General features: G+C 35.8%; 1 protein-coding gene across 7 annotated transcripts in view; it reads left to right on the top strand.

The window, feature by feature from the left end:
- Nucleotides 1-24,819, top strand: part of Ccdc138 (coiled-coil domain containing 138) — a 75,910-nt gene that overhangs the window by 1,008 nt on the left and 50,083 nt on the right. For 5 of the 7 annotated variants that reach the window (XM_046420257.2, XM_046420259.2, XM_046420261.2 and 2 more), the window contains exons 2-7: nucleotides 722-779; nucleotides 8,726-8,843; nucleotides 10,914-11,041; nucleotides 15,094-15,266; nucleotides 20,589-20,747; nucleotides 24,514-24,633. In XM_046420257.2, coding sequence (XP_046276213.1) covers nucleotides 722-779; nucleotides 8,726-8,843; nucleotides 10,914-11,041; nucleotides 15,094-15,266; nucleotides 20,589-20,747; nucleotides 24,514-24,633 — 756 coding nt within the window. The remainder of the gene's footprint in view (nucleotides 1-721; nucleotides 780-8,725; nucleotides 8,844-10,913; nucleotides 11,042-15,093; nucleotides 15,267-20,588; nucleotides 20,748-24,513; nucleotides 24,634-24,819) is intronic. The other 2 variants (XM_046420262.2, XM_046420260.2) reach the window with 2 other exon arrangements.

Genomic DNA, 24,819 nt, shown 5'->3' on the forward strand with positions numbered 1-24,819 from the left:
TTCATATTCAAATTTTACTTTACCAATTCTGTTCTTTGCAGAAGTTTTTCTCCCCTGGTACAGAGCCAGTCTGAGAATGAACATGGCATTTGGTTGTTTCTGTTGCCTTTCACAGGGAACAGGTTCCCAGTTTTTGCTTTTCTTAACATTGATGCTTTTGAAAAGACCATTGCTTATTAAATGTCCCACAATTTTGGATGTGTCTGATGTATCCCTCCTGGTTAGATTCCCATTATACATTCCCAGCAGGAATAGGACATAACTGATGTGTGGGCTGCTTAGATGAATCAAGGGGTACATTATGTTGGTTTGTCCCGTTGATGATGTTAACTTGAATCATTTGGTTAGGATGGTGTCTTCTAGATTTCTCCACTTTAACCTTTATAATTTTTACCTTTATAATTAACACATAATTTGTGGGGAAATATATGTTTTTTTCTTTCTTTTTCTTTTTTGTTGTTTTGGTACTGGAGATTGAACCTTGGGGTGCTTTACCACTGAGCCACATCCCAGCCCTTTTTATTTCTTATTTTGAGACAGTCTCACTAAGTTGCTTATGGCCTCATGAAATTGCTAATGCTGGCCTTGAAATTGTGATCCGCCTGAGTCTCCTGAATTACTGGTATGTGCCACTGCCTTTGGCTGAGGGGAAATATTTTAAGACAGTAAATTGATTATTAGTATACAAATTAAGCATGTCTTTTTTCTTTTTTTTTTTTAGTATGATTTTTCAAATTTTGATCAGGCTAAATATAAGACAAGATCTATAACTTCCCCAGGTAAGATAATAAAATATTTTGCATATTTTTAGTTTTTAACAAATTCAATTTGAGAGACTTTTTTTTTAATATTGTTTAGATTTGTAGTTAGTGCTAGATATCTTGTGATACCAAGATTTATTTTTTTCATTACCCCTGGTAATGAACTAATAGTAACCATAATTGCAGGGAAGGAGGTGGTAAATGTTTAAGGTGTCTTTAAAATTCAAATGTTTTGTTTTTAATTTTTTTTTAGTATAACAGTATGTCTATCATTGAAGATGTTAAGAATTAATCGGACTATGTTAGAAAAAGAAAACGAATAGCTACTTTTTAGGCATAAACTTTTCTGAGTTGTTAGGATAGTAATTTAATAATCACTGTAGAAGGTATGTATCAAATAAATATACTTGGAAAAAATAATTATACTATGGGATTGAGTTGGTTGTAATAGTCTGAGATGTTAAGTCCGTTTGATGTATTCTAATGTTTCTCAGTTGATTGTGGGGCGGAGTTCTGAAAGATTTATCTGTTGGTAAATTAAGGTATTGAAGTCATCCACTATTATTGTATTGAGGCTGGTTTGAGGCTGGTCTCTCCCTATAAGTCCTGCAATTTGTTTTATAAAATTGGGTTCTATGACATTGGTACATCTGTATTTACAACCATTATATCATCTTGATGGATTATTCCTTTTATCAGAGTATAGGACCTTCTTTGTCTCTCATGACTGATTTGAGGTCAGTTTCGTTGGATGTAAAGCCTGACTACTCTTGCTTGCTTTAGGATTCCATTTGATGGGAATTGCATTCTCCATCCTTTCATCTTCAGTTTATGAATGTTTTTGGTAGTGAAGTGGATTTCTTGCAATAGTAACCGAATGGGCCCCACTTTTTAATCCTATCAGCTAGTCTGTGTCTTTTTTTTTTTAAAGATGGACACAATATCTTTATTTATTTTATTTATCTTATGTGGTGCTGAGGATCGAACCCAGTGCCTCACATGTCCAAGGCAAGCGCTGTACCACTGAGCTACAACCCCAGTCCCTAGTCTGTGTCTCTTAATCAGATAATTCACATCATTTACATTAATAGTTATATTGAAACTATATTGAAAGAAATATACTAGTTTCTGTCATTTGTTTTCTTTGGTTGAAAATTTTGTGTTCATTTCTTTCTTATTTATCTTAAGAGTTTTTGTTGATTTACTGATATAATCATATTTGATTTTTGCATATCCCTCTTTTGTTTAGCCTTTCTAGTGAGATCTGTTTTTTCCTATTCTTTTGTGGTTGTGTTGTCTGGTTCTTCAATACAGTATTCTGTATTGCTGGTTTAGTAGTCATGAATTCTTTTAGTTCATGCTTTGCTTATCTTTTTTTTTTTTTTTTTGAATTCTGAAAGATTCTGAAAGATAAATGCTGGATGTAGTAATTTACCTTGGCAGTTATTTTCTTCCAGGTCTTGAAATATATCAGTCCATGCCCTCCTGGCATGAGTTTGCCTTTATAAATTATTTAGTGCTTTTCTCTTGCAGCTTTTAATAGTCTTTTTTTGTTCTGTGTTTTTTGGCATTTTAACTATAATATTCATGGAGAGGTTCTTTTCTGGTCATGTCTATTGGCATTCCATATCATTTCAAGATTTGGGAAATTTTCTGCTGTTATTTCAGTGAGTGAGTTTTGTATGCCTTTTGCTCGTATCTCTACTCCTTCCTCTAGAACTATGCGTCTTAAGTTTGATCTTTTATGTTGTTCCAGAGCTTTTGTGTGAACATAGTGTTCTGTAGTTTCTTGGTACCCTTTCCTTATTACTGTGTGAATGTTCTAGTTCATGTACCTTGTCTTCAAGCTCTGAAATTTTGTCTTCTGCTTGGTTTAGTCTATTGGTGAGACTTGGAACTGGGGTTTTTATTTTGATTTAGTGAAAGTTTTATTTCCAAGATTGCAGTTTGGTTCTTTCCCAGAATCTCTCTTTATTAAATTGCTCTTTCATGTTGCATTGTCTTCTTTAATTCATTCAGCTGCTTATTTGTGTCTTCTTTTAATTCATTTGATCATTTAAAAATATTTTTAGTTTTAGAAGGACACAATACCTTTGTTTTATTTATTTATTTTTATGTGGTGCTGAGGATCGAACCCAGTGCCTCAAATGTGCAGGGCAAGCGCTCTGCCACTGAGCTATAACCCCAGCCCTCATTTGATCATTTTAATGATCAGGTTTTAAACTTCTTTGTTCCAGCATTTCATCTACATTTATACTTACAGATTCGGTTCCTGGGGAGTTAAGAACTTGTTTCTGTGTTGAGACTTGGATGTGTTGGGCTGGTGATCTCTTTCACTATTATGTGAGGGTCTTCTTAGTGAGAAATCATCTTTCTACGTTGTGGCCTGTGTAGTGTTGAGATTCATTCCAAGTGGAGTTTACATTGTAGTTTCCCTGCAGCTCTTTAGACTGTGTTTGGTGGAGTTTGAATACCTTGTCAGAACTTGAGGGATTCATTTATTTTGTAGGCCTTCTGTGAGTGGAGTCACACTGCTAGTTCAGGCAAGTATGATATAATCAGTGGAGTATATAAAGTATACTTTCCACGGCTGTTTCTCTAGCATTTGTTAGCACAGTGCAATGTAAGAGGGCTTGCATGTGGCCCCTTATTGGGGGCATGGTCACAACAGTTGTGTTTATTCGTTTGTTGTTGCTAAGGGAGTGTAATAGTCTTCAGCCCACTCCTGTCATCTGTGCATACTTACGGCCAGGTTGTCTACTGGGTGTTTTCTCTACCCTCTTTTTTAAGTTGAGGTATCCATCAAAGTTTGAGCAAGACCCAGTCCTGGATAGACAAAGGTACAGTTTCTCTCAACTAGGTCAGAATTAAAAGCTCAGTGTCAAAGCCATCTATCCAGTATGTTCAAGGTGCTCAGTTTAATCCATAGCACTGGTTTGAGAGGAGAAAATGACCACCAGTAACAGTGAACAACTTGAAAGCAAACCATATATTAACATAAAATAAAAATATATTTAAAAAAGAACCTCTACAACCCCGCTAACCATAGAGAAGTAAGGGGAACTCATAATATAGAATAGTTTAAAAATTAGACATCAAAGAAAGTAGAATTAATACTGAAATAGAATAGCTGGGCACATTGGCTCACAGCTATACCCAGCTACTCTGGAGGCTGAGGCAGGACTAATACAAGTTTGAGGTTAGCCTGGGTATTTAATGATACCCTGACTTAAGAGTTAAAAAAAAAAAAACAGAAGTCTTGGTTGTCTGGGTTGTAGCTCAGTGGTAGAGCAACCCTGGATTCAATTATTAGTACTGTACAAAAAAAATAAATAAATACTGAATAAAAATTTAAAAGGAGGAAACAGAAGAAGAAAAATGAAAAGAAAAGGGGATAAAAATGAGAAAGGAGAGACAAAAGCAAAAATCCAACTAAATAATTAAAACTTTTAACAAAATTAGATAAAAGTATTAAAAAAGTGAAGGAAACAAAAACAACAAAGAACAAGATGAAACAAGAAACGTCAGATTGCTCCTTCCCAAGATATTTTAGATGGAGACACTCTTTCCAAGACCCTGGATTTTTGTCATTTCCCAGATATGGGGACATTGTGGGTGCTGGTGGCAGTATGATGTGTTCCTTCTCAGCTCCAGCTTAGGCAGGCAGAACCAGTAGGGTGTCGCGACCCCTTGCCCGCAAGGAAGACGCAACTCAGGAATCTTCTTTCAGCAGTTTATTCAGGCCCTTGATATTTCTTCTTCTCTCTCTCTGATGCCCCTCCCAGCCTTAATAAAGCATCCCAAGCCCCAATGCAAAGCTGCCGCGTGGAGCTTTCTCACAGGGTGGTGAAAAATCATGTGCCAACTTTCCCAGATAAGGAGTTGTTTGTCACAGACCACAGCGGAGCCAGCGTCATCTTGTAATGGCGACCATAGTCTGCAGAAACGGCAGAAGCGGCTCACCACAGTTCCCCCTTTCTGTTTTCTTAAAACAATACAGGCGAGAGTAGAGGTCCTATCCCACTGTGCAGAAGTGGCTGCATAGTATGGCTCAGTCCTAAGGAGGCGCCTTCCCCAGATCTGAGGCCATATCAGCCGACGCCTTTTTCCGTGGGGCGGGGCGTGAACGCGTCTAACCCGCATGCAATAGGACATGCTCTCCTTGAGGTCCACGTCAAGGATCACTCAAGTGCAGTGCCTTGCCTCGCATCCTGTATCGTAACGATGGTGGACGAAGGGGGATAGCTGAGGCTGAACTGTGGCTGTTTATAAGGACAAACAAGTTGACAGCACCCTGAAAGAAAGGCACAGACTTCAAGGCGATAGAAAAGTACTAGTGTGGAAACCCATCTGCGTGCAATGGCAGTAAGACCGGCAGAGTGCAAGGGCTTTCCAACACTAAGAGAATAACAAGGAAAGTCATGTCGATCCCAGTGCAATGTTATAATAACTTGGGGTGTAACGACCATGACAAAGGTTTACTGCTTAAGATGCACAAGCCAGACTTGAGGCGAGTTGCCATTTTCTAAAGCTGCAAGAGCTTGTATGATCATAGCCTTTTCTTGTGCATGGCGAGTTTTAAGGCGACAGAGAAGCCACAAACAGAGTACAACACCGAAGCAACACATTGCACCAAAAATGCCTACTCCCACCCACTCTTTGAAGAAGGAAAAAGCAGAAGATATCCAATCGGTGAATTGACCCAAAGTCACTGGTTCAACACGGGTACTATTCAAAACAGCAATCTGAGTTAGTTGAGACTGGATCAAGTTTTCTGCTTCCATGGACCAGGTTCCGGATAGATACTCTCCAATGATGCAGGAGGCATTTCTGGAATCATAAAATCTGACAGAGGTTATACATAAATGTGCGCGTTGATCAACACAACCCAAATGTAGGTCAGACAATTCCTCAACTTGAGCTTGAAGCAGATCTATCCTTTGATTAGCAGCCAGAATCCCAGATAGAATGTGTTGATTAATTCTACTTTGAGATTCAAGTATGGTGGATGTTTGTTGAATAACCTGATTAATAGTGGCAGCAGTTTGTACCTGGCTGGCCATGGCTACTCCAGCTGTAACTGCTGCAGCAGCAGACACTGCCACAGCTGTCACTATAGCTGCCGTAATTCCAAAATCTCTACGGGCTCTAATCAGTTCAACAATAGGAAAAGACTCTGGATCTGCAGTAACCGGGATCGGGACAAAGGTTGGAATTTTCATAACCACTGCCGTAGTCCAGGAGCCATTTCAACACTCAGACAAATAACAGGTAATATTAGAGCAATTAAGCATCCCCTGTGATGTAACATTAGCCAAAAGAAACAGGAACGGAGATTGGAGACAGACTGCTGCGGAGGGTAATGTAGCATTAAACAATTGTGAATTATTTGCAAAAATTTTAAGCCTCGTATCTCGCTCCGAGTCTTGGGTACTGCCAGAAACATTAAACAGCCAACTTTGGACTCCTAATATTTCCCTGGGGAAACACAAGCGCGGACTAGACTAGCCCAATCTGAGGGAGTCATGCAAAATCTAGTAAGTCCCTCCACCTGAGTGAGAGTGAAAGCGGCATCTATGCCATAAGTGCGGACAGATTCTGCCAAGGTTTTAATTATCTTAAAGTCTAAAGGCTCATGATATCTTCCCCTGTTATTGTCCTGAAATACAGGGTATGCAAGTCCCATATCTGTATTAACTGTCCTCCAAACTTGTGCATGAAAAGATCTCCCGGAACCTTGGCTCCCCCCCACATACGGAGGTGGGGCAATCGGCACCATATCTTCTTCTAGATATTCTACCTCCTCCTCCTCAGAGTTTTGTTGACCAATGTTAACTCCCTTCCCCTTCTTACAGTAGGCCAGGGTGCCCTGTGTCTCCTTTTTCTTCTTTTTCATTTTTATCTTATGTAGTTGTTGTAACAATATATCAAGGTCCTCAGAACTCTCTGAGTCGCTTGTGTTCTCAGGCGTTTTTAATTCGGTCAAGTCTGGGTAGAGCCTTCTCCTATTTTTATCTTCAGGCTCTTTTGCCTTCTCACTACTGTTACTTTTAATACTCTCTGCCACTTCACTACATGATCCTTCAGATTTTTCCTCATGCAATTGCTCAAGAATAGCTTGACCCTCACTCACAGCTTCCTGGCATTTACCATCTGTAAGGCAACCACGGACCATTTTCCAAAGGGGTATCACCCCACCCTCTAATATGCCCTGCTCAGAAGCAAAGTCAAGATCTTTGCCTAATTTATCCCAACTAGGCACAGTAAGGCTGCCCGAAAATGCAAACCACGGTGCAGCGATATCTATCTTCTGTAAAAATCTCTGTAAAGTACTATGTTTCACTTCCAGTCCCTTGGAACGTAACAGGCCATCTAGGGCCAGGAGAAGCGGACTTGAAGATGCGGCACCCATGACACAACAACAAAGGAAGCACAAAAAAAAGAAAGCGAAAGTAGGAGCGAAAGTACACAGTGCAGCTGCAATAAAATGTAAGGCTCTCTCTTTCATTACAGAGGAGCTGTCCCGCTTTGGTCGCGGATCCCACTTACTAGGGACTAACCCCGCTTTGATCGCGGATCCCACTTACCTGGGACTAACCGGTGCACCACCCCTGACTGCTGAAAGTTCTGGTTCCCGGGTCTCGGCACCACTTGTCGCGACCCCTTGCCCGCAAGGAAGACGCAACTCAGGAATCTTCTTTCAGCAGTTTATTCAGGCCCTTGATATTTCTTCTTCTCTCTCTCTGATGCCCCGCCCAGCCTTAATAAAGCATCCCAAGCCCCAATGCAAAGCTGCCGCGTGGAGCTTTCTCACAGGGTGGTGAAAAATCATGTGCCAACTTTCCCAGATAAGGAGTTGTTTGTCACAGACCACAGCGGAGCCAGCGTCATCTTGTAATGGCGACCATAGTCTGCAGAAACGGCAGAAGCGGCTCACCACAGTAGGGCAGTGTGTAGACTGAGCTCCGCCTCTCTTTTCCCACCAGCGTGGGCTAAGGCAAAGTTATCTGCAGCAGGGCTAAGTTCACTCCCAAGGTCTCTGATTTTTGCACCAGGAATGGGTGTGCGGTGACAGTAGGAGCCATCTACCAGCCTGTCTCAGCCTCCATGCCTGTGAACCAATCTGGTTTGCTCACCCTTGGTCCCAAGATCTTCAGTCAGTGCACTTGGGCGTGTGGCAAATGTCCAAACTGTAGTGCTATGTTTTCTGCCTCTGAGTGTGGAAGAAGCCACTAAATCAATGGGATCTGCACTGGCGTAGGGAGCCTCCTTGAATGAAGAGATTTACCAGTTTAAGCCACTGTGCTCCTGAACCCAGCCTTCTTGTAAATCCACACACAACTACTGTCTCTTTTTCACAGAGACCCAACCATGCATTTTAAGTAGAAGTGTCTTCGGTTTCCCATTGCCTAGAGTCCTCAGCAGTCATTTCCCTGAGCCCAAACTGACTCTCACTGGACAGCTGCTGGAATAGAGAAGAGAAGAGGAAATTGGGTCTTGGGGATATAAAAAATGCAGGGGTTTCTGATCTCCCAAGCAATAAACTCAGACAGTGGGACCCATCTGAAGATGGCTCCTCATTGTGGCATTGATGGATCTCCTGCAAAGTACAGGGAATCTTTTTTCTCTTGCTAGCTTTTTGTATAGATCCTAGGTCTCTTTTTATTCTGAAACACAATATTTTGGGGTTTCACCTGATCACTGGCTCTCTATAGTTGCACTCCAATGCTTTTCTGTGGCCCCCTACTTCAACATGCAGCTGCACACCTTTCATTTTGGTTCAGTCTCATCGAGCAATAGGGAAACCCTCAGTGCCTCTAATATGCCATCTTCAGGAGTCCCTTGATTCCAGTTATCTATAAAGCTTGCATTAAGGAGACATACAAATAAGAAAGCATTTGGTGGATGGAGTCTTATTTTAGGAGGCTAGGATTAGATAATTAGTATATCTTTTATATTGACAGATGATTTGGATATCTACTCCTCTGGAGATAAAGTTGGTTCCTTGAAATGTTATTCTGATGAAAGAAAACATTGTACAACATCTTTTTGCGGTTCATTCAAGCACTTAAATGTGAATTGGTAAAGTATTCAGAATTCTGTTATTTTTCACTCAGTACTTCAAGGAATTTGAGAAAGGGAAAAGGACAGATTGTTCATGTGTTTGTTCTTCCTTGGGGGGAATGAATAAGTGGTCTGAGGCCCACTGAATATTTGAAGAGACTAATTTATTAATTTTTACTGAGAATTTCTTATTAAAGCATAGACACCTGATGTCATAATGGAAAGTAAATTATTTGCCTAATTTAAAAGATAAAAAATTACTTATGTGTGTATTCATCCAGGACCTAAATGAAAACTGTGCTCTTTTCTTTAAAAAAGGAACTCAGAAAAACACTTCAGTATAGGATTTTGGGGTAGTTACACTCAACCCAGTATCTGTTTTAGCTCCAGTAGTATGTTAAGTACTGTATATGAAGTAGTTGAGAGAGATTGAAGGGGATGTAGTAACTAGAAACGTATGATACAGTACTGTGCAAAACAGGGTTACAGTTCTATAAAGGAGATAAAGTGAAATGAATGTTTAAATTGAACATTTAATGATTATAATTCATGGTAGAAGAATGTGATTATCAAGAAGGTAAAACATTTCAAAATAATGTAAAACTATAAAGGTGTGTGCATATGCAAAATAAAATGTTGAAATAAACAATTGTGCTTAACATGTTATTAACAACCATATTTGGAAGGTTGAATATTTTAAATGAATTGCCTCTTTTTCTAATTAAATGAGTTGATTCATTTAAAGCACTTTGAACATTGCTGGATACATAGTAAAATACTCAAACATTAACTGTGATCATTATTGTTATTACTGTTTTGTTTGTCATTCACAAAATAATTGATTAGAGATAATAATTGATAATAATAATAATAATAATAATTGATTAGTCTACCTAACTTGAGGTAGACTGAATGTAGGAAGAAAAGTAGAAATTACTTTAAAGTAATAATTATGACTTCATAGAAATTATTTTCTTATGTTTAACTGATACTTTAACCATTTTTGTTTATATAAGTGACCTGGATATAATTCCAAATTATAATTTGAAGGTTTTGAATTATGAAGGTTTTCCCACCATTTGACCTTTTCACAGTCTCTGTCTATAATCTAGTGTAGAAGTATGCTGTCCAGCACAGTAGCTACAGACTGCATGTAGCTGTTAAGAATTTGAAAAATGGGGCTGGTCTGAATTGAGATGTTTTAAGTTTAAAATACACATTGGATTTCAAAGACTTAGCATGGATAAAAGAAAGTAAAGTGTCTTCATAATAATTTTTATATTGATTTTTTTTGGGGGGGAGGTACCAGGGATTTAACTCAGGGGTACTTAACCACTGAGCCACATCCCCAGCCCTATTTTGTGTTTTCTTTAGAGACAGGGTCTCACTGAGTTGCTTAGGGCCTTGGGAAGTTGCTGAGGCTGGCTTTAAACTAGTGAACTCGTGATCTTCCTGTCTCAGCCTCCCTAGCTGCTGGGATTACAGGTGTGTGCCACCATGCCTGGCTTTTATATTGGTTTTATGTTGAAGTGGTAACATTGTAATTATACTGAGAATGTATTGCTAAAGTTTACCTCTTTGTATGTTTTTAATGTGCTACCAGAAAATTTTAAATGACTGATGTGTCTTGTGTTATATTCCTTTTGAACAGCACTGTTCTAGAAATTTCTAGTCTGAGATGATCTTTTTGGAGAAATACCTGGGATTCTAGTTCTGTTTCAGTCTTTATTAGTTATGTCACCTGTCAGTTATTTAACTTTCCTCATCGTAAACTTTAATTCTTTACCTAAAATAGATAACAATACATGTTGTATCTTTCTCACTGAATTATTGGGGATCAGCAGAAAGAATTTGGCAGTTCTAGAGCATTCTACAGATATAATGAATAGAAAAGATTGAAGGATGCTTAGTGGGTTATCAGAATCAATGATGGTTAATTTTTACATTTTTATCTTTTACATGCTTATTTTTTTGCATTTAAAAATGTTTATTTTTCTCATTTGTTATGCTGCTTATATTTAAAACAATTTTATTCCTCCCAAATGCTATAGTAACTTCCAGATTTCTGTGATAGAATTTTTTTTAAAGCCTAGATGATGAACTGGATTCTTTTCATGATTTGAATAATCGGGAAACAGAAGAAGATGTAATCGAGAATGATCATAGAGTTAGAACCTCCAAAATAACCAAACAGTCTTTTAAAGAAATAGAAAAAGGTAAAAAAAAAATTTAAATAGTAATTTTGTCAGTACATATAAAACTTACCTCTTAATAATAACACTGGTTTTCAAGAATCTATGTATTTCTCTGTTCTGAATTTTTGTAAGCCCTGAAATGGTTACTATGCTTGTTATTAACTAGAGAAGAGAAACATGAACTTCATTATTTTCCAGTTGTATGCTTGTGTTTTCAAAACTTCTCAAGATAAGTAAATAACAGAATACTTTTATGACTGATGCCTTCAGTTCTTTTTCATGTTAGTGTTTGTTAGAAAGTAAGAAAATGATTGTGGTAGTGTTGGACTAACCCTAATATTTTGAGAAAACAGTACCGATTACTTACAGTATGGCTTCCTCAGTCAACACTGAACTAGTAGCAGTTCTCTATGTATCTGTCTTCAGTTTTATCAGGATTTCATGGAAAGCGGCAACCAGTGATGAAGCCTTTTGCTTTTTGGCTGCAAGAGTTCCAGCACACTATTGCTGATACTCTCTTTTTTTCCTACAAATATTTTGTCTGCACACAATACACATTCATTTTCCCCTTTCTCCCCTCTCCTTCATCTCATTTGTCACATGGATCTCAGTATTTGAAGACAATGAAAATTACTTCAAAAAAAAAAAAAAAAAAAAAAAAGAAAATTACTTCAGTTTAGACTTGTGTGTCTCATTATATGGTGGGTTTTCCTACTAAAAACATAGATTGAATTATTTTAAGAGGTGAATGAATATACATGAAAGTTGACCAAAAAAAGAAAGGAATGCTCAGGTAAGAAATTATCAGGTATTTAGAGAGGCAAGCAAAGCACTGAACTTGTCTTTTTACTTTTAGTGTGTTTGCTGAACTGAATATAGTGAAATTTTCTTAAAAATTCATTCAGCATCTGTCTAAAATGGAGACTCTAGTGGGAAGCACCCTCCCTTAAAGGTGGGCTCCTTTAACCTAATGCAAGTTAAAACCACTGCTAGAGAGCATTTTATGCTCTAATTGTTAGATTGTTAAATTCTAATGGTACAGTGTTGGTAAGAATATGAAGTAAGAGCAACTTACTCATCCAGTGCTTTTGAGAGTAAATTAATGTAACCACTTTGGAAGAAAATGGCATCAGTAGTAAAGTTGAACCTGTGCATATAGCCTAGTACGTGTACACTACTAACCATATTCCCCAGAAAAACTTTTGTATGAACTCGTGTATCAGATGCATGACTGTGTAGCATCTGTATAGCCAGAGCAGCTCAAATACCCCTCTATAGGAGAAAGTTGTCGTGTATTTATAAAATAGGATAAAGCAGTGAAGGTTTGTGAACCCATCATTCTGAAATCATCATGGATATATTTCAAAGAACTTATTAGTATTTAAAGGAGGAGTTTATAGAAATTATTATAGACATAATTGAAATTGGGCAAAACAAGAACTGTGTGTGTGGGTATGTGGTAAAATTGCTTTTACTTTAGACAACTTTTATTATAAATATTAAATCATTAATTTTACAAATTAATGGGTTTCACTTACATGCATATATCATGTTTTAATCATGTATACCCTCCCAACTGCTTTCTTTTACTTTCCTCTGTTTTTGGCTCTCTGGTTTTCTTTCCCTTCCCTAAAATTCCTTCTGTACTTTCAGATTACCTTTTTTTCCTAACAGTTTCCATGTATGAGGGAAAACATGTGATACTTATCTTTCTGAGTCTGGCTTATTTCACTTAACATGAGAAACTCCAGTACCATCTGCTTTCCTGTAAATGACATGTTTTTTTATTGCTGAATAATATTCCATATGTATATATGTCACATTTAAAGATCCATTCATCTGTTGACAGCACCTAGGCTGATTCTATAACTTGGCTATTATTAGTAGTGCCACAATAAAAATAGGTATGCAAATGTTTTTTTTTGAATGCTGACTTCACTTCCTTCAGAAATATAGCCAGGAATGGTTGTATAGCTGCATCATATGGTAATTCTGTTTTTAATTTTTGAGGAACCTCCATATTGTTTTCCATAATGGCTGTGTTAATTTACATTCTCACCAACATTGTGTAAGTGTTCCTTTTTCACATTCTTGCCAGCATTTGTTCTTTTTTTTTTTTTAATTTTTTTGTTGTTGTTTTCAATGAATTTATTTATTTATTTATTTATTTGTTTGTTTGTTTATTTATTTATTTATATAAGGTGCTGAGAATCCAACCCAGTGCCTCATACATGCTAGGCAAGTGCTCTATCACTGAGCTACAATTCCAGCCCCACTTTTTTTAAAAAACATTTTTTTAGTTGTATATGGTTATATTTTAGTTGTATATGGTAGTATCTTTGTTTTATTTATTTGTTTAATTTTTATGTGGTGCTGAGGATCGAACCCAGGGCCTCACACATGCTGAGCAAGCAATCAACCACTGAGCTACAACCCCCACCCTACTTTTTGTTTTTTTGACTAGCCATTTTGACTAGGGTTGTGTGGAATCTCAATGTAGTTTTTTTTTTTTTTTTTAATACCTTTATTCCATTCATTTATTTTTATGTGGTGCTGAGGATTGAACACAGGGCCCTGTGCATGCTAGGCAAACGTTCTACCACTGAGCCACAATCTCAGCCCCTCAATGTAATTTTGATTTGCATTTCCCTGATGGCTAAAGATGTTGAGCACTTTTTCACATATTTATTGGCCATTTTATACTTGATTTTGAGAAGTATCTGTGCAGGTTATTTCCCCGTTTATTGATTGGATTACTTGCTCTTTTGTTGATGACTTTTTTAAATTTTTTTTTTTTTAGTTGTAGATGGACACAATACCTTTATTTTATTTGTTTATTTTTATATGGTGCCAGGGATCGAACACAGTGCCTCACACATGCTAGGCAAGCTCTCTACCACTGAGCCACAACCCTGGCCAAACTTTTTTGAGTCTTTATGTAAATCTGGATGTTAATCCTCTGTCAGTTGAATAGTTGGCAAATATTTTCTGCCATTCTGTAGGCTCTCTTTTAACTCTGTTCTTTCTTTTGCTGTGCAGAAACTTTTAAATTTGATGTAATCCCATTTGTCAATTGTTGCTATTATTTCCTGAGCTATTAGGGTCAATTTTGAGTTGATTTATTTATGGGGTGAGACATAGGGGTCTAGTTTCAGTTTTCTACACTTGAATATCCAATTTTCCCAGTACCATTTGTTGAGGCTATCTTCCTTCAAACATGTGTTCTGGCTCCTTGGTAGAAAATCTCAGATGGCTATAGAGGTGTGGGTTTGTTTCTAGGTCCTCTAATTCCATTGGTTTTTATATCTCTTTTTATGCCAATACCATGATTTTTTTGTTACCATCACAATATAATCTAGTATATTTGAAATCAGGTATCGTGATGCCTCCAGCCTTGCTCTTTGTTTTTTCCTCAGGATTGCTTTGGCAACTTTGGGGTTTTTATGCTTCCATCTGAATTTTAGGATTTTTTTTTCTAGTTCTATGAAGAATGTCATTGGTATTTTGATGAGAATTGCATTGAATCTATAGTTGCTTTTGATAGTTTGGCCATTTTAACTGTGTTTCATGAACATGGGATGTCTTTTTATCTTCATCTTCTGGTGTCTTCAATTTCTTAAGCATTTTATAATTTTCACTGTAGAGGGTCTTTTTTTTTTTTTTTGCCTCCTAAATAAGTACTTTTTAGATATAAGTGATAGGAAGTAAAAAGAAAAAAAAATAAGGCAATAATTAACTGGACTTGTTGGTTTGGTTACAGGGAAGAGAAGGGAATGTGGTAAGTTTCTGACGTGATGTTCTATTTCCTGGGCAGTTAATAGGTAGTGTTTTCCTGCATTTTAAAATAATTAAATTTGAAATAACTTCATACTTAGAGAAAAGTTACACAAAGAATTCCTGTATACTCTTAATCCAGATTTTCTAAATGTTACAATTTTACTATATTTGCTACATTATTCTTTCTCTCTCTTGAAACTTTTTCACAGTACTGTAATTTATACTTAAAATAATTTTTCCTGAAGATTACTGGAACTGTAATAAAGTTTATAATTAAAATTTTATTTACTTGGCAGTTGACCTGCCAACAGATAGGGCCTTATCAAAACCTCGGACTGAATATTGTGATGTCAGTGACTCTCCATTGAAAAGCTATCCAAAATCCAACGTGTCAAACAAGCAGACTTTACTTCCACATCAAATAAATCAGATATATGATGAGTTATTTCAAATACATCTGAAACTGCAGGTAAGATTTAAATTCTGACTTGAGAATTCAGAAATATTTATATTCTAAGCACCAAGTATTCATAAAAGTTGAATACAAGGTATTTAAATTATTATAGAGATGTGGGCTAAGGCAAGGTCAGAAGGGAAAAAACTCAATTTGTAGGAACTATTGAGGGAGAAAATGTAGAGACTGAAAGAAAAATATTAGAAGTGTTTTTATTTGTAGGGATGTGTCTTAGACTTCAGATTGTTCTGTGTTTTATGTTTATCCTTTTCCTATCCTATTCTTCAGAAACAAATCTTCTGGTAAAGTGTGCTTTTTGAATTAGGTGTTCTAGATTCATTGTTTTAAATATTACATAGTAAAAAGTTTCCTTGTCAGCTCTCACTAAAATGCATCTCTGAACCTTGCAATTTATCTTATCTTTGGGGTTTGTTTCTAAGGATATAATTTATGTAGTTATCAAATTTCCACTAAGAGTACAGAAAGAATACAGAGTTTACATACATATTACATACACTTGAAATACCAAAAATATATTTTAAAACCAGCAGTTCATTTTGTTAAATTAATTCATGTTGCATTAATGAAGCATTTCAGAAAAAGTTTTTCTTAGCCTAAATGACTAGGAAAAAATTTAGAGACTAAGACCGAATCTCAAGAATTTAGAGAGGAGAAAAATGGAAAGGTCATTTCAGGTATAAGGAATTAGGAGATGAGAGATGTTTGGAAAGGAGTGATTGTCAGATTGTGAAGTTAGCTGCATGTCTGGGAAATAAAATAGTGAAAACTGAGGCTAGCTGTTTCATAGTTTTTTTGTTTTTTTTTCTTTTAATCAATGGAGTGACAGTAGAAAGACTTTCGATAATACTCTATAGAATAAAAAATAACCAGGGTTGCAAGGATATATCTATGGTCTATAGTAAACAATAAAGATAAAAATATTTAATAAAAAAGTAAAATATAAGGGAGTAGTCTGATTTTATTAATCTGTTTTAAAATTTTATCTTTAGTTGTAGATGGACACAATATCTTTGTTTTTATTTGTTCATTTTTTTTTTAATGTGGTGCTGGGGACCGAACCCAGGGCCTCACGCATGCAAGGCAAGCACTCTACCACTCAGCTACAACTCCAGCCCTGATTTTATTAATCTTTAGTCTGCCTTTAAAGTTTACTTTGTAGTGTTAGAGTTGTCACTAAGCATATACTTTTTTTTTTTTTTTACTATTAAAAAAGTTTTTTTTGTTTTTTTTTTTTACAAAAAGTTCAATCATGTACATGATCCAATTTTTACAGCATAGTATAAAACAGGCCCTTTGGAGAGGAGACATAGATTTCTCTGAACAGCCATTAATTATACTCATTCCAAGGCTACTAACTTGACAATATTTTTTACCATTCCAATATTGTTCTGTTGCCCATTAGTTGCCATCTCCACACATTCATTCCAAGATTTGTTAAAAGGGCCTCATCCTGGCAATATTCCTTGATCATGTCTGCCACCGTTTAATTTCAGGGCCATAAATTTTTTCAGCTTGGGAGGGTAAGCTTTGCTCATTGTCTATTTTATAGACTCAGAGATGTTTTGAAATGGAATTGGTGGCCTCCAAGCATATATATTTTTGTTACTCTATTGATTTAATTTATTCAATAAATATTTGAGTACCTGCTAATATGTGTTTGTATATATCTGCCTCTTGCTACATGTAGCTTATTAGAAGCAATCATAAGTATCCATATAACTATAATTTCATAAACTTAAATGAAGAAATGATAAATGTATAATGTAAGTACCTGATTGGGGAAGATTAAGATTGAGATTGAAGGAGACTGAGGTAAGGTTTTTAAGTTAAATCCTGAAAAATGAGTAAAAGATTTAGATTCTACACTGAGATATTCCAGTATGAGAAGTTTCTGAGGCATGGTAAATTAACGAATTTATTCAAAGAAAATGTAGTAGGTAACTCTGAAGATGTTTAAAGCAAAATTTAATGTATGCTTACATAAATGTCTTAGAGGCGGACAGGAGTAGAATTTGAGAAACCAGAGAGCATTCTACTGCAGGAGCCCAACTGAGAGATAAGGGTAACTTGGACTGGGGTGGTAGCAGGGGAATACAAATGGATAAATTAAAGATTTATTGTAGAGCCAAAATTGTTTGGACTTGGCATAATGAATTCGATGAAGTATAGGAAGACTAAGTTGATTGTCACATTTCTGATTTGTGTGGTATGGAGAAAGAATGAATTTCAGGGAGAAGAGCAATGAGTCAGGTTTGGTAGTAAAATACCAATAGCCTGGCTATTAGAAAATAGATATGAGGTGATTATCTAATTTGGGAGTCATCTATTGTGTCAGCGTTCCTTCACTGAAACAGAATATCAGAAATAATTAACTTATAAAGGGAAAAAGTTTATTTTGGCTCACAGTTTTAGAGATTTCATTCCATGATCAATTGGCCATTGCTTTGGGTCTTTGGTAAGGCAGCACATCATGGCAGGAACATGGGGCAAAAACCACTGCTCACTTCATGGCCAGGAATCAAAAGACAGAAGGAGCCAGGAACACACCATCCCCTTCAGTGGCACTTACACAGTGACCTAAAGATCTTTCTTTAGTACCCACCTTTTTTTTAAAGGTTCTACAACCTCCCACTTAGTGCCACTCTGTGGACCAAGCCTTTAACCGCTGGGCCTTTGGGGGAGTCCGCATCCAAATATGTTAGTGTTTAAAATGTCACTGGTAGTAAGAGGTTAAAGAAGTTAGTGTAACATAATGTTAATAGTCAGAAGGTATCCTGGATTAGGATGGGGACCTCGAGGATACAAAGAAGTGGTTGGATTTTAGAGATATTTAAAAGATTAGTTCAATAGGACTTAGAAATTGTTTGGATTTAGGACATGTGTTAGAAATTTTGTCAAGGGCAAAATGCACGTTGGATAAATCATGCTGCATTTGGCTTATATATAAGACTGAAGGAGGAGAAGATTCGATTTTTTCTTTTTAATTTATAACATTAATTTTTTAAAAAATATTTTTTTAGATGTATAGACCTTTATTTTATTCATTTACTTATACGTGGTGCTGAGAATCGAACCCAGTGCCTCACACATGCTAGGCAAGAGCTCTACCACTGAGCCACAGCTTCAGCCCCTATAACATTAATTTTTTTAGTGTATACTTAAATTATTTTTATTATATTCACAGAGTTGTACTGTTGTCACTATAACCAATTTTAGAGTATTTCATTATCTCAGAAAGAAACCCCTACCCATTAGAGTCATTCCTTATTTCCTCCAAAATCCCTTCAGCCGTAAGCAACCACTAATCTACTTTCTGTTTCTATAAATTTGTCTCTTCTGGACTTTTCATATTACTGGAATCTTATAATATGTGATCTTTTATAAATAACTAACTTCTTTTACTTAGCATGATAATTTCAAATTTCATTCATGTTATACCATGTATCAGCACATGCTTTTTTCCTTTTCCTTTTAGTACTAGGGGATCGAACCCAAGGGAGTTGCATCACTGAGCATTCCCATCTTGTTCATTTTTACTTCAAGGCAAGGTCATGTAAGTTGCCAGGTTGGCCTTGAATTTATAATCCTCTTGCCTCAGCCTCCTGAGTAGCTAGAATTACATGTGCCCCTTAGTGCTGCCTAGCACCTGCTTTTTATTGCCTAATAGTATTTCATTATATAGATATATCACATTTCATATTTCACTCATTAATTTCTGGACATATGGGTTGATTCCACTTTTTGGCTGTCATGAGTAATGCTGCTGTGCAGGTTTGTATTTAAGTTTTGTGTGGACTTGTACTCCATTTCTCTTGGGGTGTATACCTATAGTGGAATGGCTGAGTCATAGGATACCTGTGTTTAACTTCTTTGAGGAACTGTCAGACTGTTTTACATTTCCACCAACAGTATACAAGGCTTCCATTTTCCCACATCCTTTCCATCACTTATTTTTCTGTTTTGGAGAAAAACATTCTTTATTGTATCTTATTGTGATTTTGCTTTATATTTCTGTGAGGTCTGAATTCAGTTTGGAACATGCTTATTTTGTGCTGCCTGAAAGTGCATAGGTGGAGATGTTAAATAGGCTGTTTAATGCTTGAGTTTGGCACTTGAGACAAACAACTAACAGTTGTAGGTTGGGAACACATGGTAATTTTAGCCATTGAATGGATGTAATCAAGCAGAGAATGTGAAGAATGAGAAGAAAAAATAACTTAAACCCAAATCCTGAGCAACCATAGTAGTTACAGGACAGTGGAGACATGAAGCCTACAAAGGAGACTGAGAAGCCATGACCAGCTTTTTCTACTAGGTGATAGAAAACCAGGAGAACATGGCATCATGCAAGCCATTGCGAATATTTTAAGTTGAAGGGAAGAGATAATCATGTAACATGCCGCTGAGAGATTCAATTAAATAAGAACTGAAAAGTGACCTTTAAATTTAGTAACAGGTAAGTCATTTTAGTAGGGCAATGTGGCCTGAAGCCAGATTAAAAATGAATTGAAGAGTGACTTGGAGGTAAAGAAGGTTCAGCAAATGTAGACAGTGATTTAGAAAGTTTGGTTGGGGAGGGAATGTGAGTAGGGCCAAGAGAGATTTTATTTCAGATGTAATGAAATAGATTGAAAATACTTAAGAGATAATCAGCAATCTTCACAAAAGGGTTTAAGGCAGTGAGATCCTGAACCTATCTATGCAAAGAAGAGAAAGAGAAGCATTTGCATATATATTTTGTGGGCATGAAACTGATGTTCCCTTCTGCTCTCTTCTGTTTTCCCTGTGAATTTAGAAACCAGGCCATCCACATGTTCTAAGGTATTGTGTTCAAAATTAAGACAGTGGAGAACAGAGAATAAAGAGCTGACCATGAAAATGTAACAAGTGTTCTGAACAGCATTGGTAACTCAGTAGAGGATTGATTGCATCCTAGATTTGCCTGATTGTTTCCTAACAATGATATTTGGATTAAGTACTTTTGGCAAGAATTTTATGAACTCAAAAACACCAATTTACGTGGTGTGTGATTTTTTCTCCTGATGGTTTTTAATCTGTGTTATCCAGGACATGGAAGATGGCCAATGTGTTAATCCAGGCCTGGAAACCTCTTAGCCCTTGGTGATAGGACAATAAAGTAGGGAAGTAGAGGGTATGGTTAAAATAATGGACCATGTCTAGCAACTACTATAATCCCCAGAGTTATATACAAATGCGTTTTCAAAAACTACCACAATGTCAGTGAATAAAAATGTAATTTGCAGATTTTGTGAATGTACTTTTAAAACTCATTTATAATCTGGTATTTTGATACAGTCTGAAACTGCAGCACAACAGAATTTTGCTGAAGAACTTCAAAAGCGAGAACGTTTTTTAATTGAAAGAGAACAACTGCTTTTCAGACACGAAAATGCCTTGAGTAAAATTAAAGGTGTCGAAGAAGAGGTTCTTACAAGATTTCAAATTCTAAAGGAGGTACTTGTGAAATCTTAATTTTTAGAGTAATATAACTTCTCCTTAGCTTCTGTGATTATTAACATTTTGTCACATTTGTCATTTCACCTTCTCCCTCCTTTTCTCACATACACATGCACTGCTGTATACACACTCACATAGATCCACACACACCTCATTTTTTGAACTATTTGAAAGTAACTTGCAGAAATCATTATATAGTATCCCTGAATACTTTAGTGTGTATGTCTTAAGAATGTGTGCATTTCTGTATATCATTATATATTAGAAAATTAATGCTAATTGAATAATATAATTTAATATATAATCCATGTTCACTTTCCTATTTTGTCTCCAAAAATGTCTTTTATTGCTTTTTTTGTTTTGTTTTCTAATCAAGGAACTAAACAAACTCTACTCATTGTCTTAGATTTCTTTGAATCTAGAGTACTTACCATTACCATTTTTATTATTTGGGGGACTTTTCTTTGGAGTCCAGGTCAGCAGTCTTGTAGAATATATTGCATCCTAGATTTGCCTGATTGTTTCCTAACAATGATATTTGGATTAAGTAATTTTGGCAAGAATTTTATATAGTTGGTATAATTTACTTCTTTGCTTGATATTATTAGTATGTACAGTAATATCTCTTGGTGTCATATAACTTACCTCTTGTACATGTAACTTACACAGAATAACATTCATTGTACATTTTAATTAGTTTTGAAAATGCTTATAATTTTGTAATTGCCACCATACGCAAGATAAAATATAGTTCCAACATTAAGAAAGTTTTATTATGTTCCTTTATAAATATCCCTTTTCCCATCCTTAGCCTTTGGCAACCTCTGCCTTTTCTAGAATATTATGTGTATTTAATTATTTTCCTTTAACTTGTGGTTTTAGCAGCAGCTCATTTATATTAACTTGGCATACTTTTCTTTGACTTTATCCAGTTTGTGGTTTATTATGCTTCTTGAATTTGTAAATTTATGTTTTTTGCCAAATTTGGAAAATTTGCAACAACTATTTCTTCAAATATTTTTTATGTTCCAATTGTCTTCTCTTCTTCTCTGTGTCTCCAGATTCATATGCTAGTCCTTTTACTCCTAGCTGGAAGATTTCCCTTTTCTTCATTTTTTTCCTTTTGTGTTCTTTGGACTGGATAATTTCTATTAATATGTCTTTTAATTCACTGTTTCTTATTTCATCTCCACGTTGATATTGAACACTGTTGTGGTTTAGATAGGAGGTGTCTCCCAAAAGCTCATGTGTGAGACAATATAAGAAAGTTTAGAGGTGAAATGATAGGGTTATGAAACTTTAACTTAATCAGTGCATTAATCCATTGATAGTTTTTTAAAAATATTTATTTTTTTAATTGTAGTTGGACACAATACCTTTATTTCACTTATTTATTTTTATGTGATGCTGAGGATTGAACCCAGGGCCTGGCAGGTGTGAGGCGAGTGCCCTACTGCTGAGCTACAACCCTATCCCCTATTGATAGTTTTTAACTGGGTGGTAACTGTAGACAGGGAGGGTGTGGCTAGAGGAAGGAGGTAGTTGGGGTTGTTCTCTTTTTGCTTCCTGGGATCATGTCCTGAGCTGCTTTCCTCTGCCACTCCCTTCCACCATGATGTTCTGCCTTAGCTTAGGCCCAGAGCAAAGGAGTCAGTCAACTATGATGGACTGAGACCTCTGAAACAAACATTAGCTCTAAAATTGTTCTCATTGGGTTTTCTGGTCACAGCAGTGAAATAGCTGACTAAATCAAGCCCATTTAGTGAATTTTTATTTCTCACATTCTGAAGTTCTAAAACTTCCAGTTATTTTCTTTTTTTTTTTTTTAATGTTTATTTATTTTTTTTAGTTTTCGGCGGACACAACATCTTTGTTTGTATGTGGTGCTGAGGATCGAACCTGGGCCGCACGCATGCCAGGCGAGCGTGCTACCGCTTGAGCCACATCCCCAGCCCTATTTTCTTAAAAAATTTTTTTTTCTCATAACAGTTTCTGTCTTTATATTCACTTTCAAGTTTACATTTACCTCATGGAACATACTTAAAAATCCAGCATCTGGGTCATCTCAGGATTGGCATCCATTTATTATATTTTTTCTTGAAACTTCATTACATTTTTGGGTCTTTGCATGTCCAGTGACTTTTGGATTGTATTTGAAACATATTGTATAGATTCTGTGCCTTTTATAATCCTCTGGAGAACATTGTTTATTTAAAGCATTTATTCAATCCAGTAAAATTAGGCCATAGTTCTTTCTCACCTTCTACAGGCAGTGTTTCTCATTTCAGTTTAGTTTTCAGAGACTTTGCAGTTTTGTTTCGTAATTGTCTTATGTATATGCCACTTAGAGGATAGTCTGAGACTTGGACAACAGTTTAAAATCTTACTTCAGTTCTACAAGCCTTTGTCCTGCTGTGCTTGGTTTGTCCTGTGTCTGGGCAACTCAGAAATGAGCCCAATTTGTACATTTTCATATACACCAAAGAGAGAAGATGCTCTGATATTTCTTTTATCATATTCTCCCCACTCTCCAGATCATAAGGTCCCCTCTTCCTGGTTTCTTTGCTGGAAAGACTGTCTTTATCTCAGAGCTCTTATGGAAGTAGAAAGCTCCACTTTCCATCCAGAGTTCCACTTTGGGGCAGAAGTTTGAGAGGAAAAAAAAAATCCAAAAAAACAGGAAACTTCCCTTTTTAGACATTGTTTATTCAATTTTCCCTACTCTCGTTTACTTTTCACAGCCATCAGATAGTTGCTTTCTGTGTTTTGTCTTGGGTTTTTTGTTGACATCAGTAGGAGAAGTAGAGTGTAGTGGGTTTATCCTGCCATGGCATATGGTATTTTTTAATGTCTTTTAGATGTGGAAAAATTAGATTATAGAAATATTAAACTAGTTTTAAAAGTAACTGTGTATGACTGTATCCTAAGTTATTTAAGGAATCACTTAATATGGTTATAAAATGACATAAAACTAATTTTTTTCACATTGGATTTTTTTCATAGGGCTAAGGAAAGAATGCTTAAATTCTCAGATCTCTTCGTACTAATTTTATTCTTGATTCTCTTTTTTAGATTTGTCTACTATTCTTGTTAAGTATAAAGAAAACTGGTTTATTTTAATGATATTTATATAATTATTTAGAAGGAAATTTAGTTTCTTGATTTCTTCTAGATGCCTGCTTGTTTAGATGTTTTATGAATAAATTGAGAGTAAGTATTTATATGTTAAATCTGAAACATTTTATCTTATTTAAATGTCATTATAGAGGAGAAATTGATTTTTATCATTCCTGAAACTGATTCAGGAAAGAAATGGGGCTCAAAGAAATTTTATTGTGTATTTAACATTGTTTGAAATGTAAAATTGACATAAAAAATTTTAACCACTATATGGTAATACAGAATTAGTTTGTTCTCATCTATGGAGTATTTTTTGTATTTCTTAAGGTTACCTTACATTTTAATTTATAAAGCTATGAATTGCCTGTTAGTCTCTTGAAAAGATCATAAATCCTTTGTTGTTTTATTATTCCTTGGTATGAAAAAGAAAATATTTTAATGACTTAGTTTGGGTGCATTTTTCTTAGCAGAATCAAAAAATAGATTATTGCTACTTAATTTGTATGATAATATGTTTGAGTCTTTCACAAATGTTTTTGATGTTTTGCTGTTACTTTGGTTGATTACACAATTTTTATATTAAATAGCATTAGTGATATGGGTTCATTATCTAATTATTAGATTGGATTTTTTTCCTTCCTAGCAACATGATGCAGAAGTTGAACACTTAACTGAAATTCTTAAGAAAAGGAATAAAGATAGCAAGAGACTGAGGTCATCTTTTGATGCATTGAAAGAATTGAATGATAATTTAAAAAAACAGGTAAGACCTATTTTTTAGTACCCAGGATTGAAGTCAGGGGCACTCTGAGCCACATCCCTAGCCCTATTTTGTATTTTTTTAGAGACAGTCTAACTGAATTGCTTAGCGCTTCACTGTTGCTGAGGCTGGGTCTGAATTCGCCATCCTCCTGTCTCAGCCTCCCAAACTGCTGGGATTACAGGCATG

This window comes from Marmota monax, unplaced genomic scaffold (genome assembly GCF_021218885.2).
Source record: "Marmota monax isolate L192 unplaced genomic scaffold, Marmota_monax_Labrador192_F-V1.1 WCK01_AAM20220418_F8-fsc00204, whole genome shotgun sequence".
Taxonomy (NCBI): Eukaryota; Metazoa; Chordata; class Mammalia; order Rodentia; family Sciuridae; genus Marmota; species Marmota monax.